The sequence below is a fragment of the Vicugna pacos genome, chromosome 27 (genome assembly GCF_048564905.1).
Source record: "Vicugna pacos chromosome 27, VicPac4, whole genome shotgun sequence".
In the NCBI taxonomy this organism is placed as follows: Eukaryota; Metazoa; Chordata; class Mammalia; order Artiodactyla; family Camelidae; genus Vicugna; species Vicugna pacos.
Window position 1 is genome coordinate 19,882,940 of NC_133013.1, and position 18,395 is coordinate 19,901,334.

The 18,395-nt window shown below is 45.4% G+C and overlaps 1 protein-coding gene across 4 annotated transcripts in view; it reads right to left on the minus strand.

Moving 5' to 3' along the window:
• Window positions 1-2,734: 2,734 nt before the first annotated feature.
• Window positions 2,735-18,395, minus strand: part of HOMER2 (homer scaffold protein 2) — an 85,605-nt gene continuing 69,944 nt past the window's right edge. For 2 of the 4 annotated variants that reach the window (XM_072950878.1, XM_072950879.1), the window contains exons 5-9: window positions 16,694-16,800; window positions 13,981-14,137; window positions 11,826-11,936; window positions 11,037-11,117; window positions 9,066-9,909 (exon numbers count right to left, since the gene is read on the minus strand). In XM_072950878.1, coding sequence (XP_072806979.1) covers window positions 9,721-9,909; window positions 11,037-11,117; window positions 11,826-11,936; window positions 13,981-14,137; window positions 16,694-16,800 — 645 coding nt within the window. In that variant the 3' untranslated portion in view covers window positions 9,066-9,720. Of the gene's footprint in view, window positions 5,128-9,065; window positions 9,910-11,036; window positions 11,118-11,825; window positions 11,937-13,980; window positions 14,138-16,693; window positions 16,801-18,395 lie in introns of those variants that run through there. The other 2 variants (XM_072950876.1, XM_072950877.1) reach the window with 2 other exon arrangements.

Consider the following 18,395-nt stretch of genomic DNA (forward strand, 5'->3'; position numbering starts at 1 on the left):
ACACAAGCATATACTCTCTGCTGCCTTCTGCTCAGAAGGGCAGCCCTGCAGGAGAAAAGGGTCTCTTGGGTTTAGAAAAGCTTTGGTATCGGCCCCGTCTAGGCGGAATGTGACAGACTGGAGGGCAGGTGTCCTCTAAGCATAGCAAGCACGGGGCTGCCCCAAAGCAGGAATCAGAAGTGCTGGCATCCTCAAAAACCCTCATTGTGTTCCAAAGGCTTCTGTACCTCAACCATCCATGCTTTGGCTCAGGAAGTCGCCCCGGAAAACATCAACCTACCCCTGGGGAGATCCAGGGTTTCCAAAATAACTTAATACACAAAGGGCTTCTGAAAGATTTTTGTTCGCTGAAAAACAGACACAAACATTTTACTGAACTATGTATTTCTACATAAACAACTCTTTTACAACAAAATCAGATAAAATCCACAAAGGTATACAAGTCTTTAAAGGAAAATATTTTTTCCCTTAAGTATAAAAAGATGACTTGCCAAATAACATCATACTGAAACACATAAAGCAAAAACCGTTAGAAACACAAGAGAAACAGACAGAAACACAGCAGTAGTGGGAGACTAACACACTTTCCTCAGTCTTCAATGAGTCAAGTGAGCAAAGATTAAAGGCCCACAATATTATAATTAATAAGGTCAAATCAATACATGTAGGTTGAATTGTGTTCCCGTCAGAGGATATACCATCTTTTTCAGTTTCCTGGGAATATTTACTAAATTGAACAATTTATTAAGTCCCAAGAAAACATCAATAAACTCTAAAATGCAGAAGCTTGTACAGGCCATACCCTCTTTGACAGCAAGGCAGTAAAACTAGAAATTTATAACAAATGTTAAAAAACAACAAAAAGTATCAAACTACCTAGAAATTTAAAAGTATAATTTCAAATAACTTCAGTAAAAAATAAAGTCAAATCTGAAATTACAAATTATTTATAACTTAGAATATCATACGTAAGAATTTAAGGGATATGGATAAAGAAATAGAAGAAAAGTCATATAGCCTTATGATTGCTAGCAAATATATCTACTATAAACAAGAAAAGGTTAAAATGACATTCAACTTGAGAAGGTGAAAAAAATAATGAAATAAAGGAAATTAATAAAAATGAAAACAAACCAAAAAAAATCATAAAATGGTAAAATAATAAATTAAGATATAAGTCCCAGAGTTGGTTCTTTGAAAAGGCCAATAAAATAGGCTAATTCTGAAAAACTAATCAGAATAAAAAGGGAAAGCACAGACATGACATTATGGATGAGAGAAGAGAATACAGTAACTCCTTGTGAGCAAATTTGAAAATCTTAACAGAGTCATCATATAGGAAATTTAAATTGCCAAAAACTTACAGAACAGGAAGAAAGTTTAAAGAAGCTAATGAGCATGGAATAAGATTGAAAAAGTTGTCAAAGAATTATTTCCTAAAAAGGCACTAGACTTGGACAGATTTATACATGTTATAAAAACTTCAAGGAGCAAAAAATTCTAAATATTAAACTGTTTAAGGGCATAGAAAAAAGAGAGCACGTTTCCCAAGTTTTTTTTTTTTTAAAGAAGCTAACACAAACCTAACATCAATACCCGACAAAGACAGCAGAAAAAACTATACAACTATCCATCTTAACATAAACAAAATTCCAAAATAATGAGCAAACCAAATCCAGAGTATTTTTCTTATTTTAAAGCTCTTATTTTCATCATACAAGTAATACAAGAACCGTGTAGAAAAATCAGAAAATACAGATAAGAACACAAAATAAAAATCTACCATAAACCAACCCATCATAAATAACCACTGTTAACACTGAGTGGAGATATATCCTGGAAGAACAATATGTCATGACTAAATAAGATTTTTCTAGAAATGCAGAGAGGGTTTAACATTAGCAAATTTATTAAAATGATTCTTATTAAATCATGATAAAAACCATTTGATCATTTTGACAGATGTGAAAAAAGGCATTTAATAAAATTCCAACACCCATTACTGATAAAACTTTCAGCAAACTAGGAAGAGAAGTGTATAACTTTAATATATAAATTCAAATATTAAGAATATCTTATATTAAGAGGCAAATGTGTACTTCTGGAGAAACAGTAGCGGTTTCTCCTCTAGAGTGGAGAAACACTATATTCTCGCCAAGTAAAAAGTGTATATAAAGAAGAATGTACAACATCAGCACAATTTATAGACATGTTATTTAACATTGTCCTAAGATTGCTGGTCAATGTGATAAGGAAGTGGAATAAGATAATTAAAAATATGGAGGTAAAATTATCACAATTCAGAACTTCTTATCTACCTGAAAAAGGCAGAAGAATTATTAACAATAAAACTATTAAAATGAAAGGAAATTCAGTAATTGGCTAGTTACAGAATAAATAAATAACCAACTGCCAAGTTAAACAAGCCAGCAAACAACCACACCACTCTCTATGCAGAGTTAAGAAGAATGAGGTAGATTGATATGTACTGACAGGAAGATGTCCAAGATCTATCGCCAAGTGAAAAATGCAAGCAGTAGAAGGGTGGTATCATACGGTCAAAATGCTAAAACCTATTTTAGGAAAAAAAACTGAGGACTATGCATCAACTATTGACTTTATCTTGGGGCAGAGGAATTTTGATTATGGACAACTTTCAATTTCTAGATTATGTTTTTTCATAATGTTTACATTTCCACAACTTATAACATTTTAAGTCAGAAAAATCAGTGGATTTAATTTTTTTATAAAGTATTATTTTATTTTGGTGGGAGGAGGTAATTAAGTTTATTTATTTTTGGAGGAGATACTGGGGATTGAACCCAGGACCTTTTATATGCTAAACATGCACTCTACCATTTGAGCTGTACCCTCCTCCCAATTTTTTTTAAAAAAAGTAATGGTATACCTTTATACTAACAAGCAGCTAGAAAATATAATGGACAAAACAGCTCATTTACCATAGTAACCACAACTACAAAAAATTACCTATACTAGAAAAAATACACTGAGGGACATAATACTTTATAAATCTACTTAAATGAAAGGTTAAATATTACAAAGATGTTAATTCCCCCTATAGTAACCTATGCATTTTACACAATCCAATTTCTAATTCTTCTAAACATTACAAAATGATCTTGAATTTCTTTTGGAAAGATTAACATACGAAAAGTACTAGGACATTTTTGAAGAAGTTTAATTAATGGAGACATTTAGTCTAAATCTGCGATGATCAAACAATGTGGTACCAGCGCCAGAATGTGCAAACAGACCACAAGAGAAAGTTCAGAAGCATGCTTAACAATATTGCGTATGTAGTGAAAATGGCATTTTGTAACAGTAGAGAAAGGACAGATTTCCTAATAAATGATTCTGGGGTAGTTTCGAAAATAAATTCCACCTGGATCACAGATTTAATTGTTTAAAAGAAACAATGAAAGTATAAGAATAAAATACTGGTGAAAATTAATACAATCTTGGAATCAAAATTGCAAAGATAAGCAAAGGTAGCAACCATAAAAGACAGATTTGACTAAAAATTTTTTTTAAATGTCAACATTTTTTTAAAAAGCCATACATGCAACTTAAAAAAAAATAATGTTTATGGGAAAAAAAATTCTTAGAAATCAATGAGAACAGCTAAACACCTTGTAAGAAAACTGGCCAGAGCAGATAACTAGGTAAACTAGAAAAGAATAAAGTCTAATAAATATTTTTGCTAGTGCACTTTAATCAAAAAAATGCCAATAAAAGATGCCTATCAAAACTAGCCCGGCAGTTCCCATGGTAACACCAGCGTGAAAGAGGGAGTCCGACATTCTCACACATTGCTGGTGGGAATTTAATTTGGTATCATCTTCCTGGAAGGCAATTTGAGTCAATATATATTAAAAGTCCTCAAAATGTGTGTACTTTTTTATTGTTGGTCAGAATAAAAATATGTTATGCTGCAGTAACAAATTAACCCTGACATCCCAGTGGTGTAACCCTGAACGTTTATCCTTTACTCACACTACGTCCATGCAGGTGGGTGGGTAGCTCAGGATATCATGACAGGAGATGCAGTCACTCAGGGACCCAGGCTGACAGAAGGTCCACCCCTGGGATGTCACCATCTCTGGGGCCAGGCGACAGAGACTGGAGACCTTCACAGGGGCATCTCACAGTCTTAGCCTGGACGTTTCAAACGTCACATCAACTCACACTTCATTGGCCAGAATTAGTAACAGGAACCTGCATGACTATAGGGCCTGGAAAGTGGCGTATCCTGTGCGCTCAGGAGGGAGAGGGGACAGAGCAGCATGTGTTACCGCCCATCACACTTTTGAAACAGCAAGTCCAATTTTAGAAAATGATCCTAAGTAAGTATTCTGAATAGTTCACAAAGATGTTAGACGAATGGATTTCATCACATCCTTGAGCACAACAGTAAAAAACTGTAAACAACTTAAGTGTCCAAGGAATAACCAACATAGATGTTAAAACTGATGCAATTACATATTTACTGTTATAGAAATATATTCACAATAGAGTGTTTAAGGAGAAAAATGCAAGTTATAAAACATTTATGTATCATATGATTATATCTCATGAAAGAAGTAATAAAACACATAGAGATGCATACAAAAAAGTCTGAAAAGATATATACCAAAACGTTAACAGTGGTTATAATAAGATGGAGTAAAAACAGGTGATTTTTTTCTTATCATCTGTAGTTTCTTTTTTTTTTAAAGTATATATTATTTATGCGCGAAAAAGGCATTTAAAAAGGAAAAAAAAACCAGTATTCTTGGGAGAGGCCACTTATCCACCTCATACTAATCATTAAATTCTTACATTTGATGCAAGAAATGCCTAAATTGTCTGTCACACCAGAAGACACTGCTACAACGATTTAATAAAGTCAGGACTTTATATTAAAAGCAGTACAATAGGGGAAGAACAGTAACACGTTCCCCACAGCGGCATATCATCGGACCTGTCAATCATCTGCCAAACGTCCAAACAGCCTGGACTCCACCGTGGTTTCTTTGGGCTCCTGCCAGGTGCACCGGGGGTCTGTGGCTGGGGGGCCACTCTTCCAAGGCTCTGCATTCGTCAAAGAGAGTAGGGCACTGTACAACTCTGCTCAGAACAAAAGACCCCCATGTTCTTCTCAGAAATGGATTCCAGAACACATAGCATCACCACCAGGGTGATTCAAGACTCCTCTTAGCTACATATATTTTTTACTGAAAACTCTTCCTTGTTGTTTCTTCTGCCTCCCACTGCTTCTCCCCCAACACACACACACACACACACACACACACACACACACATACACACTCTGTCTCTCTCTCTCTCTCTCCAAAGTTCACTAGACCATTTCATCCAGCTGCCAAATTCTTACCAAAGTCACCTTCTTGCTGGCTGGTGTTTAAAGAGGAAGTGGAAACCTCATATTCTTGAGATAGGTGTACAGAAAAGACATGTAAAATGACACACGTTTCCACACAGGATTCCTTCTCCATGCCGTCACCCCCACCATCCCCAGAATATACAATATTTTTGGGGGGGGGGAACCGGGTACTCAGAAATTAGGATCATTTTAAACCATGCATGTCATCTAAAAATATATATGGATGTTGATTTGCAAGCTTCTAGTTTAAATCACTGCTTCAAAATTCAGTGGTGTTTCAAGTGAAAAAAAGAATCATAGCTTTTAGAAGGACGACCAGCACAAATCGCCACTTTTAGTGATGAGCAGAGGGCAATGGCTGGCTCTCTCACAGGGCAGCCTCTGCCGAGTGCCTCTGCTAAGTCCCATCACGGCCGCCTGCTTTCTAAAAGTGTACCAGGCCACATGACACATCCCACAATAAGGTCCCTGGCACGCCCTGGGGTTGGCTGTCATCCAAAGTTGCCCCTGATTTCTATAAAAAAGCAGTCTGTTCTATAGAAAAGGAGTCTTTTCAAAACAGGCAGATCGTGATGCCCCTAGGCAGCACATTAAGTACATTCTACCCTTTATTTGATGTTTTACGGCAAATGCAGTACATACCAGCCATGCATCGGCCAAACATCACCCAGGCTGTGCCCATGGGCTGCCCGAGTCTAGAGACGTCCATGAGGAGTCTGCAGGACGGAGACCAACTGCCCACTGTGGACAGTCAGTCCTCCTGGGGGTCGGTCAGGTCCCACTCATCTGCTCTGACCAGTGGCCGGCCTGCTCCCTCCCCAGGGCTGGCTCTGGTCTGGGAAGAGGGTAGGCAGGGACAGGTGACCCCCACGCCCCTACCAGAACTCTGCTTACTGCTCTGCCATCACGGGACTCCTGTTTCTTTTAAAGAAACTGCTGTGTCTCCTCGAAAACCATCAAAGAAAGAACTCAGAGTGTTCGCGTTTCATCACTCTGGCCTCTCAGAGCACTGACATTACTTTAACCAACAGTCTCTTGGAAGGATCCCTGCAAAACCAGAACCATTCAAAATTGGAACCAACTGTTGTAGTGAATGTAAATGCCCTTCTGATTCACTCATTTACACGCTGTCATTTGCTGTGGACATATGTTAACATAGTGTAACTGCAAGGTGCTCTTATCAGGATACAAGAGAATCTTTTTTTCTTGGCACCCAAAGGTCACCCAAGGGAGAAGAGAGCATGGCTCACAGAGCTAGATCAGGGTCCAGGAGACCTGGATGCAGCCACACTGCTGCTCCTTAGCTGGGTGACCCTGGATGTGTCCCTTCCGTCTCTGCTTCCTCTGCAAAATGGGGAGTGATCTCTGCCCTGTGCTCTCACCTCAACCAGGTCTAAAGTGGCAGCGTGCAGGACAGTGTGGAACAGACGTAGCACCGTGTGGACGCTGGCTCTCTTTCAAGGCCTGGCCGCACCATCCCTGCCTGTCACTTGGGTGGTTTTCTCTTCATTGGGCACCAGGAAGACTTCATCTCCCCTGGTCGCTCTCAACTGTGCAATGCACCCAGGGAGTCTTTACTGGGAATGAAAATTATCTTTAAGTGTCATTATAGTTAAAGGATTCCAAATTTTATTTTGCTTTTTTTCCTCAGGTTTCACAGAGGCAGGAGGGGAAAAAGTCTAATCAAGGTCCAGGCAACCAGTCTTAGAGATGTCAAATCAGGAGATATCACTTGGAAATGGAAATGCAGTCCTGGCTCTAAATCCTCCAGCAGCACAACGTGGCCGGGATGTTTGTGAGTGAAAGGTTTACACTCTGCCGGTGCTAGACGTCAGATAAGGACAACCAAAGGGCACCGGTGCTGAGCCTGGAGCTGGACGTCCTAACAACCCAGGGTGGGGTAAACTGGCTCCAGGGAAACGGGGCGAACTCAGCGGTCACCCTTGTTATACCCGGTCTCCCCCCACAGCGCCAGGGGCTGTCAGGCAGGGCCAGTCTCTCCAATGACTGCCTAGGTTGTCCCGGGCCATGTTTTTTCTTTTTAAGTAAATGAAGAAACATTAAGCTCTAGCAGAAGGAACTGAAAGGCTTTTGTAAAGTTGTGCTTTCCCTGCTGAGCCCAACTTAGCTCCCCCTTTAGAGGAATCCCCACTGCTCTTAGCTCCTGGGCTGCAGGACTTAGAGCTGGCTGGGCCGCGCAGTGCGGGGATCTCAGCTCCTCCCCCATCATCTACAAGGGCTCACCAAGCTCTTGCCCGGTTGGTGGGCGGGAGTCACGGGTCCTGACCGCACAGGGACACCGTGGCCCACCGTGGTAACGGCCCTGCTGCCGCCAGCGTTTTCTACAGTCTCTGCTAAGGAACGTGCAAGTGGCTCTGACAAGTCTGTCCTCCCATGAATGTGTCCCCTGAGCAGGCTCCAGTCAGTCAAGATGGTTCCTTCTGGATCAGCAAGCCACCTAACAGACAAGGCGGTGGGCCTCCAAGGACCCAAGCTGAGGCTTCAGAACTGCAGCACCCACTGCTCCTGGGCGGCACCTCGCCCAGTCTGCTGACAGCGGGACTGCTGGGCTGTGGGGCCGACTGGCGGCCAGCCCAGCTGTCTGGTCTCCTGGCCAGCAGGGAGCTGCTACCGCTGTCCTGCTCTGGGGACGGGGCAGGAGTGCCCGGTCTCAAATCACCAGGAGGGCTGACCGCACTTTCCACTGCCACCTGCCACTGGCCCCGTGCACTCCACCGAAGCTGCCCCACTCAGCCTGTGGGTCTCCCCTCTGTGCCCCGGAGCCCCGGCTCACCAGCCCTCCTTCTTTCCCTGTCCCAAATAAGACCTCCCTGACCAGGGAGACGGTCTCAGCCACACGAAGGAGAGCAGCAGGACTTGTAAAGTCGCCTTGGGGTCTAGGTCTCATTAGTGTGTACCCCACCCCCCTCCCCAGGCTATTTTATTGTTTATCTAAATTCAGCAGGGAGAGATTCTAACACGTGGGAAAATCCTTCAGAGGGGGCGCTCTCTCGGTGGTTCTCAAAGCAGGTAATGGGGCATCAAAGTCTCTCCCTCCTCCAAAGGCATTTAGAAATGCCTATGGCCAGGGATTCAGACCATCTTGTATGTGGCAAACCAAATGCTCACTGTCCCCCTGAGAATCTTGGTAAGAGAGGGGAGGTTTACGGCTCTGGTTCCTTCCTTAGCAGGAACCGAGAGAGGCAGGAGGCAGACCAGGGCAGAACTCCTCTAAGGCAAGGCTCAGCCTCTCTGAGCCAACTCATCCCCTTGTGGGCCTGCGTGATTTCTTTTTCAATTGTCTAAACCCAATAAAGGATACCGCCCTAGATTCCAAGCCCTGGGCAGCCCCTACACGCAGTCAGTGGTCCTGGAATCCCCAGGCCTGGAGAGGAAGGGTGGTCCCAGCGGCAGAGGGCCCAGGGACAGAGCACCATGGATGGGCTCCTGGGGGGACAGGCAGAGCACCCCAGACCAGCTTCTGCTGCTTCCACTGCCACCCTCCCAACCCCAGAACCACCCGAGCCAGTCCCCCAGTCCGACCACAAAGCTGCATTCACATCTGATCACAACCCAGCGCGCCATGGGGTGGATTGTTCAACAGGGAGGGGCTTGATGGGCTCTGCTGGGGGATTTGATTAAAACACTAAATTCTGTTTACACGTTTAATCGAACAAATATTTATTAAGCACCTACTTGGTGCCAGGCACTGTGCTAGGCACCCTCACCATGTGCTGTTCCCACAGCACAGTCATCTGCTCAGAAATTAAAACCAAGAAAAGGAACATTGTCGCAACCCTACAAACTGGGGGCGGGTGGCAGCGGGCCCAGTGGATGCAGGCAATTCCAGCGCCAGGAAACGCACCCACCAGAAACTTGTTTCCTTTCTCGGGACAAGTCTCAACTAAGTGGTTGTTCTAAAGCATCTCCTCATTTACTGAGAGGGAAGTTGCTATCACACGCCCCACGCACTGGTGCCTGGTAGACATCTGAATACTCTGAACGTTTCTCAAAAAAAGGAGGTGGAAAGGGTATTCATATTTGGATTAGAAAATACTTTTTTTTCAGTTCATATGGTTGCAACAGCCCTTAAGAAAGATATAAACATCCCTGCCCTGACTGCGTAAACGTTTAAGGTAGACCTAGTTCTGGATTCCTGAGTCAGAACTGTCCAGTGGTCCACAGCCTCGCAAGGCCAGAGACACGAGGGGAGATGCTATTCTGGAGAGGAGAGAGTGGACGGCACACCTGGTGTGGAAACACGACACACTGCGCCTGCATTTACAGAAGCGATGTGGACGGGAGGACTCACGAGCGGCCTAGTTGTCAGAGCCCAGCTTCGAGAGGCCCCGGCGGAAGTCGTGCAGGTCATCTATCTTCCCGTCCAGCACCTCCAAGAAGCTCTTCAGCTCCACCTTTAGGTGGCGCTGTCGGTACTTGCTCTCCTCGATGTCCGTCTTCAGGGAACGCACCTTGTCTTCCAGGTTCTGATTGTCTCTCTCTGCCGCCTGAAGCAGAGAGAGATAGAGGGAGAGAGAGAGAAGGGTTTGGGGGGACAGAGCCATAGGAGGGGCTGCTGATTCCCACGGCTGCCAGACCGCCTGTCCCCCTGTGGGCCTGCCTCCCTGGAGGTGTTTGTCCCCCCCGGCATCAAGCATGGGCCCCTCCTGTCCTGCTGTCCTCCGGTAGAGGTGCCAAAAGGCGGACTGCCCAGCCAACATCTGGCCTGAAAAGCGATGTCCCCACACAGAATGCTTAACTGGGCAACCTGACCAAGGGAGCCTGATGTTAATTGACGCTTTCACAAAGTGCCCCAGGCTCAGGGTGGTCAGCAGAGGCCCCCTTTGAGTTCCATTCAGAGAGAGAGAGAAGCAGCACAAATGGGAGACTGACTTGTTTCCCCGGGTTCCACTGAGAAGGTGAGGCCTCCATGGCCCCAGGCCAGTCTCTGGCCGTCAGTGAGGGAGGACTAGCCATGCCAGACACGGGGGGACGGTGGGTCTGTGCACCATCTGTCCCGTGGTGTTGCCATGGAAACATTCAAGCTCCCAGTGGCAGGACCACTGTGAGTCCTTACATGAAGCTTAGGCCCTGCACTCTTCATAGCAAATAAGAGCTTCCCTCTTACGGATATAAAGTGAGACTTTCTGAACATGTGCACAGGAACGCGTTACTAACACTGAGGTTGTGTGCCTGAACAAAGTGCTCTTGAAGAGAGGGGACCCTTAGAGGTGAAAGACATGGAAACGCTCCTTCTGTGGATCAGAAATCTGAGGCCAGAGAGCAGGGCCTGCCCAAGGTCATGTCCAAGATCACTCGCTGGGGGAGGTGGTACAGCCCAGGGTCTCATGCTCTCAGCCCTCCCTTCCGTCCCCTGCTCCTCACTCCTCCACTTTGTGGGTGGGAAATAGTCACCAACACTATGGTTACGTATAGGACACCTTAAGTGGAAAAACCAAAAGACAAACACTGCCAAGTCTGCACCCAGGGGCAGAGTGGCCTCCGGCACAAAGTTAGCTCGGCTTTTCGGGAATACAAAGTCCCTCTCCTTTACCAAGCAAGGCGTGAAAGGGAGAGGCCTCCGAGAAACGGGTAACACCATGGATGCCAAGGTGGGTGTGCTCCCCGCCCTTACCTCTAACTTCTCAGAAACGTATTCACACTCTGACATGAGCTGAGGTATGATTTCACTTTGTTTTCGGAGGTCTTTCAACTCCTTCAGGAGACAGAAATTTGAAAAAGAATGTGAAAGCAAGTCAGATACAACGTACTCTTAAAGATCTCCAAGTCCTGCATACAGTGATGGAAGCAGCTATTGGAATCTGTGTTGTCTGCATAAATAATAATGGTGATGACGCTAGTACTTAACACACATCAGGTAATTCTAAAGGCTGAGTGTGTTATGTGCACTAATGCCCAAAGTCCGTACACCACCATGAGAAGTAGGTATTCTTATGACTCCTGTTTTGTAGATGGGGAACGGAGGCTGAGAGAGGGCTGGTAACTTGCCCATGGTCTCTAGCCTCCGTGTACTTAGCTGTCCTGTTCCCCAGAAAGTAAATGACCGTATAACTGGAGGGGGCAGGGGCGTCTTGCTGCATTAACTTGACAGCAGAATGCACCTTCTGATGAGAGATCATCTATGAAAGTTTCCGGGTGTTTTGTTAATGTTCAACTCCCTCTAGGATGTGAGTGATTGACTATACAGTAAGTACAACGGGGAGACTGCAGAGGGCAATGGCCTGTCCTTTGCTCTGGACTATCTGTACCTGGGAGTGACTCTTGGCTCTGTCTTTGTGCTTATGTCCAGGCAGCTTCCAGGGCCGGTCACATGCCCCATAGCCTCCTGCTGTGTCCTAGGGTGGAGATCACCCTCCGAGGCCCAGGACACGTGAGCAGCACCGCTCAGAGCCCTGTGACTCACCGTCTCCTTTTCCCGGAGTTCTGACTCCAGCTCCTCAATTCTTCTCTTCAGCTGAGTGTTCTTCTCCTTCTCTCTGTTTATCTCACTGCACTGCTCTTCCAGCTCGTCAATCTTTTAACAAATATCACATGTTAACGCACGGATGCCAGTCTAGTCACCAAACAAAAGATCACCACAGCTCTGTTGATGCCTTCTTTCAAAATAAACCATAAACCAACCCACTTGTAAATTTTTCCTTGTGGCCACGAACAAACTCCATGGGGCTCCCCCCGGGCTGTCTTCCCCAGCTGGCACGGGGTGCCCTACTTGATACCAACAGGGTCAGATACATCACAAAACCAGGTTTCAGGATGCTCTGGGCTTCTGGTTTTCTTGCACGGCCACAGGACAGTAGCTTTAGGTTTCCTTTAAGGATCCGTCACAAGTCAGGGCCAGATGTCCCATGAATCTATCTGCTTCTTCCCAGGGTGATTTTTCACAGCATTTTAATCATGCCCCGAATGACTCTGTTGCATCTCGAGGGTTTAAGCCAGCAGGGTAGGGAACTGAGCAACCCTGTGGAACAGTGGCCACCAAATGAGGTGTGATGACATTTCAAATGTTTTAAATCAAGATGACCTTTCTCCACTGATGCATGCAGAGGAGGCCTGGCCTGGGGTACTCTTCCTGGAGAGATGACAAGTGCAGGCTGACTTGGCAAATCCCCAGAGTGCATCTTTCTCTCCTTCCCAAGCCTGACCCCCCCCCCCCACCAAGAAAGGGCGCAAAGGCCTGAAAACCTTGGCAATGCTGTCTGACTTGTGGGTGCAGAGCGGATGGTAGGAGCGGAACAAGAAACACGAGAGCACCAGTGTGCAGGTCCCCACAAGCGGGCAGCAGCAGTCCTCAGGGTGAGGGGTGCTGGGTGGTCGCCATGAGGACAATTCTCAGAGGTGACCTGCACCAACCCTCAGCCACAGGAGCTGCTGGAGATCCCACCACCTCCTACCTCCCGCCCTGGAAATCAAGTTCCCAGTGCTTCCTGTCCAAAGAGCCTGCCACTTCTCTCAGGGAGCAAGTTCTAGGAGATGCACTTCCTTGGCTCCCCTCAACTGCTCTTTGGTTCTTATATTCAAGACACAAAGTGAGAAACTCAGCTCTCTGGTTGGAGAAAGAAAGGGCGATCGATCCCCCTGGCAGGCAGGTCAGCCAGGTACTGGATGGAAAATGTGGAGTCAGCACTTTCTGAAAAAATGACACGAGACAGTTTTATGTGCCACCCACGTGGAAGTAAGACATGAAGCAGGGGAGTGGTTTCCAGTGGCTCCACCCAGGACAGGTGGGCAGGTTATAGCCGGGAGGCAAGGTGAGCGAGCACCAATCTCAACGTGACACATTCCCTAAAATCCTGCACTTACAAAGTAGACTGTGCTCACCGACTGTGGGATAAATGTGCTGACCATCGAAACAGCACAGCAACTCCAGGACCTCAACTGGGGATACTCTGGCCACCCCAAAGCTACCTCATCAACTCAGCCCAAATCCAGAGGGTGAGTGACTAATGACAGGGAAGGGTGCAGGCGAATGCTGAAAAAACTGGAATGCTTGGGCATCAAGGTCCCAGGGTAGAGGGCAAGACAGTGGTCAGCATCCACCCACCTCCCATGTGAAGGTCCGTATTCCTTTCCTCACTTTCAAACTCACAGTTTTTGTTTTTTTTTAAGAAAGAACAATTTGCACGGAAGCAGGGTTTCTGAGCTCCCATTTCCTGAATCTGTTTTCCCCACTCCCCCTCTGGGTCCTTTTTCTCCACCAAAGATCACTGAACCACAGAAAATGCCAAGGGAGGCCGCCCACAAAAGGCCAGCCCACAGCGAGTATCAGAGGGTGCTCCTGGCGAGAGACAAATCTGGAACCTCCCATTGATTTGTCTTCTCCGCAATAGGAATTATAAACCTTGGTTCAATAAAAGTCATAAATCAGCTCTTTACATGGCTCTATTCCCACCAAGGAAGGCGGGGAGATGGAGGGAGCGCCCAGGGAGAGGCAGCGAGTCTCCCTCCTGCCCGTAGGATGAGGGCCACGTGGGAGGCGGGGGTGGGAATGGAGAGGAAGTGGCGGCCAGGGTCTTCCCTCCTGTGGCTGCTGTCCCCTTGACACCCCTGCCTGTGCTCACCTTGTTTCGGAGCCGGTCGTTCTCATCCCGGCAGATGGAGAATTGCCTCTTCCACTGCTCCACGCTGGCCGCTGACTCCTGCAGAGCCGCGGTCAGCCGGGCGTTGCTCTCCCGCAGGGTCTGCAGCTCGATCTCCCATTTCTTCACGTTGGCAGCACTGCGGGGCAGGGGACAGTGGCGGCCGGGATGGTGGACACTGTCCACCCCGCTGCCCAGGGGAGGGGGACCCAGCCACCCCCTCAGTACGTCCCTGGTGGCTGCACCCTCTCCCACCGGCGAAATGGCAGTGAGGACCATGTGCCAAGAGGGCCTGGCGCCTCTCCTGAGTGGGAACATGTTGCCTTGCTGGGCTATTTTCTCAAGGCATCGCTTTAGAAGGGAACAGAATTCTTAGAGAAGGAAGAGATGGAAGGAACTAAGAAGGAAGCCACAGACTGTGGTGGAGACCTCCCTTCCTGCTTCCTACTGACCCCTGGCTGTGGGCGGTTCTCCCATGTCCCATGTCGTGTTCCTTGCTGAAAGGAGCCTTGGGGATGGAGGTTCCAAGGTGCTGGGGTGGACCACGGGCCCACTGAGATTCTCACAGAAGCCACAAATCTTTCAAAGCCCCCAGCACCTCCCCCTGGAGCCCAATGACCCAGGTTTAAGCAAGCAGACGGCCTGGCTCCAGGTGATAACCGCCCCACTGTGACTTGCGCCTCCCCAGCCTTTCAGGGAAGCCAGATTTGAGAGCCAGGGATGCAAGGACACGGGAGATGGTGGCTGGGAATCCTGAACTGGGTTTCTGACCACAGTGTGATGAGGGAGCCCCGGCTGGCCCCATGTCACCTCAGGGGTGCGCCACCACCGCAGGTCTGAGGGACGCCTCCACGTCACCACAAAACCCCGTGATAATCTTTGATCCTCTGTGATCAAAGCTAAGTTTCAAAAAACAAACTAGAATCATCAGGTTCCCCTCAGTTGCTGTTCCGTTTCAACATTCCTTCTGTTTCCTTGCTTTGGCCCACATATCTGTGGTGCTGAGACCTGAGGTGACAGGGCAGAGCTGCAGGTGACAAGCCCATCACAAAGTTTCTGGCTCCTAATCAATGCTGCCTGGCTCAGGAGAGCTCGCTAAGGACTTCTTCTTCTTTTTAAAAATCTTTAAAGTAAATACAACTGCACATGAATAATCTGTTATCTTTCATACACCTCAAGGTCCTAGGAATGTGACTGGAAAATACTTTTGGTTTCAAACACCACAGACTGAAAACATGGTAAAATATTATTATCTGGTTAATCTCATGAAATTAATTTTCATTAATTTGATGACTGGGAAGTTGAGCTGGTTTAGGGAAATGGCTTCACACCCACTCCTGTTAATTCACTTGTCTATTAAACTAGGATTTTAAAACATTTATTTTTAGGGGTGAAAGGTTTTCATCCAGGCAACCCACTGGGACTTAAACAACCTAAAATAGTCCTCACAATCGCCTGATGAGTAAGAAAAGAGACTGGTCACAGTTTTGTCCTTTGAAGCACCTGACAAAACCCACAGACCAAAGAAGGTGGATGGATCTAAGGGTCCCGTGTTCTTTCTGGAATTCCTAGTTCAGATCACAGGAGTTAAGCTCCAAGCACTGATCAGACTTGCTGGGTTGCCGAGGTGGGTGCCAACCGTTCAGTGTCTCCAGCTGTGCAGTGTGACTGGCTGCCTCTGGGAAGGTTCCTAAAGAGACTGCAACTGCAGCCTTGAGTAAAGGCAGGCAGTGTGGGGTGGTGGAAAATTTACCTGCTGTGTGACCTTGGGCAGGGCCTCACTTTACCACCTGGGACTCGGTTTCCTTATCTGTAAAATGGGGGAATTAATATGACAGAGCTCTTAAATGGGGCCACTCTGAGGAAAGCAGCTTCTCAGCCACAGAGAGACTAGGGGAAGCCGGCCATGTCCCCTGCCAGGTGAGCAGAATTTCCCCAAAGGACAGCAGCTCTGAGGGCGCCATGAGGTCCAGTCCAATCTTTGGGAGATGGGCCACATTCTCAAGATCCAAAAACCAAGCACAGCCTGGATAGTCATTAAAAATTAAAATCTTGTTGATGTCATTATGGCGACTGTGTTACATTTATAGACCAATTCAAGGGAAGTTGATACTTTTTAAAATATCGAGGCTCCCTATCACATCCCAATAAACTTTTTTGTTAAATTATTCATTTATGGCCCTCAAAAATCATTTGAGCTTTCTTTATACACTTCTTATTTATTCCTATGTATTTTATGGTTCTAGTTCATACCGTAAAGGAAATCTCTCCTTTAAATATGTATTCTATGTGATATCTGTTTGTACATAGAAAAGCTATTGATTTTTGTGAGATTTTTATATTATTTTTAATAGTTTCTTAGGTGTTTATATGTTTTTCTTGGATATTCAAGACTCAATCTTGTATACGAATAAATGATAAATTTGGCTTCTCAGAAAACAAAACACAAGCACAGGGACATACCTCTCTTTCACACACACACACACACACACATACACACACTCACAAACACTGATGCTGATGTGGACAGAGCTCAGACATGAAGGCAGCGCGTCTTCCTTTGGCCAGGAGACAAGACTGGGTGCTCCAAGCAGGACCCAGTCTCCTCTCTCAGTTTCCTGAAACCTTGCCCAGCAGGCAAGGCTGCAGGGAAGCACTGAACCTGACGGCAGCATTGGGATTCTAACACCCTCACCTCTGTGTCAGAGCGATCTTCAGCTTGTCATTCTCGGACTTGAGGTGTGTGTCAGCAGGACCCGCACAGGAAGCCTTTTCATCATCCGTCCCATTGACACTGGACGCCTGAGTAGAAGATGGGGTTTCACACCCAGATTCCTGGCCAAAGTGATTACCTTCACACGTTGTTGCTTGTCGCCACAGCAAATCAGGCATAATGAAGAACTGTGTGTTTACGAGTGTGGGAGGACCAGCGCATCCAACCAGAACACAGCAAAGACTAGCAAGTCCAGAGACCAATAACCGTATCTCTGAAGAGTCCACGAGGAGTTCAGAAAGTCTGAGCATTTTACTCACAAGGCAGCACCTGGGCTGTTAATCAGAGCTTTTTCACTCAAACTTTACAGATAAACCAAATATACGAGGATCCTTGGTCCCCTTAAACAACACAGGACAGAAGCCACAGGTTAAAAGGGGAGGAGGGCTGTATAGTAAGAAACAGTGAATGAGGACAGAGAAAACGTATAAGAAGCTGAGACAACTTAAAATTCCTGGGGCCACAGAGAGATCAACACGATCATCAAAAAGATAAAAGGAATCAGATACGGATGTCTGCTGTCTCCATTACCATTAGAATTGTTATGAATACTCTGAAACGTCTTCTGTAATTTCACATGGAGGTGAAATCTCATCTGGGCTTAAATCTTAGAAAGATCTTACTTAGCCTCCAATAAGCAGAAAGGCAAGGAAAGGAATCATGAAGTGAATGATGTATGACTAAATTTCGACATTGCAAAAAAAAAATGCCATAAACTATATTAGAGTGTAAACAACAACATGGAGAAAATATTTGCAGCAGGTACTAAAAATAAAATGCTAATACCTTTCCTATATTAAAAAAAAAACTCTTACAGTCACCATGTTTTAGAACTACACATTGAAATATTTATGGATGAAATGATAAGATATCTAGGATTTGCTTTAAAATAAAGGGGAGGGACAGGGGGACAGAGATAAACAATTGGTCACAAATTCCTACTTGTTAAAGCTTACCTATGGGTCCACGGGGATTCATTTATACAATTCTGCTGAGTTTTGTATATGTTCAAAACTATCCTCATTAAAAAATAAAGTTCTTGGAAATCAACACCAAAAAGGGGAAAGAATATGCAATTGACATTTACAGAAGAAGAAATGCATAAAATCCGTAAACAAGAAAATTTAATCTCACTGGTAAAAGAAATACAATATGAAAAAAGCCAATAAAATACATTTTTCTTCTGTCAAATTCAACAAAGCTTTGTTGGCAATGGTGTGGGAGGAAAAATCGCTCTCATTTCACTGCTGGTGGGAGCCGGAATTGTACATTTCTGTACGGATGTTTGCAGTATGCATCAAAAGCTTTTAAAACGTCCCTACCTTTAACCCAATAGTTCCATTTCAAGAATTTATCCTGCAGAAACCATCACATTTGCACAAAAGGTGTGCAAAAATGTTTATCACAGTGTTATCTGTATTAATGAAAAATTAGGACCAACGCAGATGTCCCAAATTATAGGAGTTTAATGGAATAAGTTGTGATACAAACACTGGAACACTATCTAGCCATTAAGATAGTTTTGAAAAAAGATATTTGAAAACACGAGGAAATAATCACAACACATATAAGCTTAAAAAAAAAAGTTAAAAAGAATAACATAAAAAATATACTGGAAAACTAC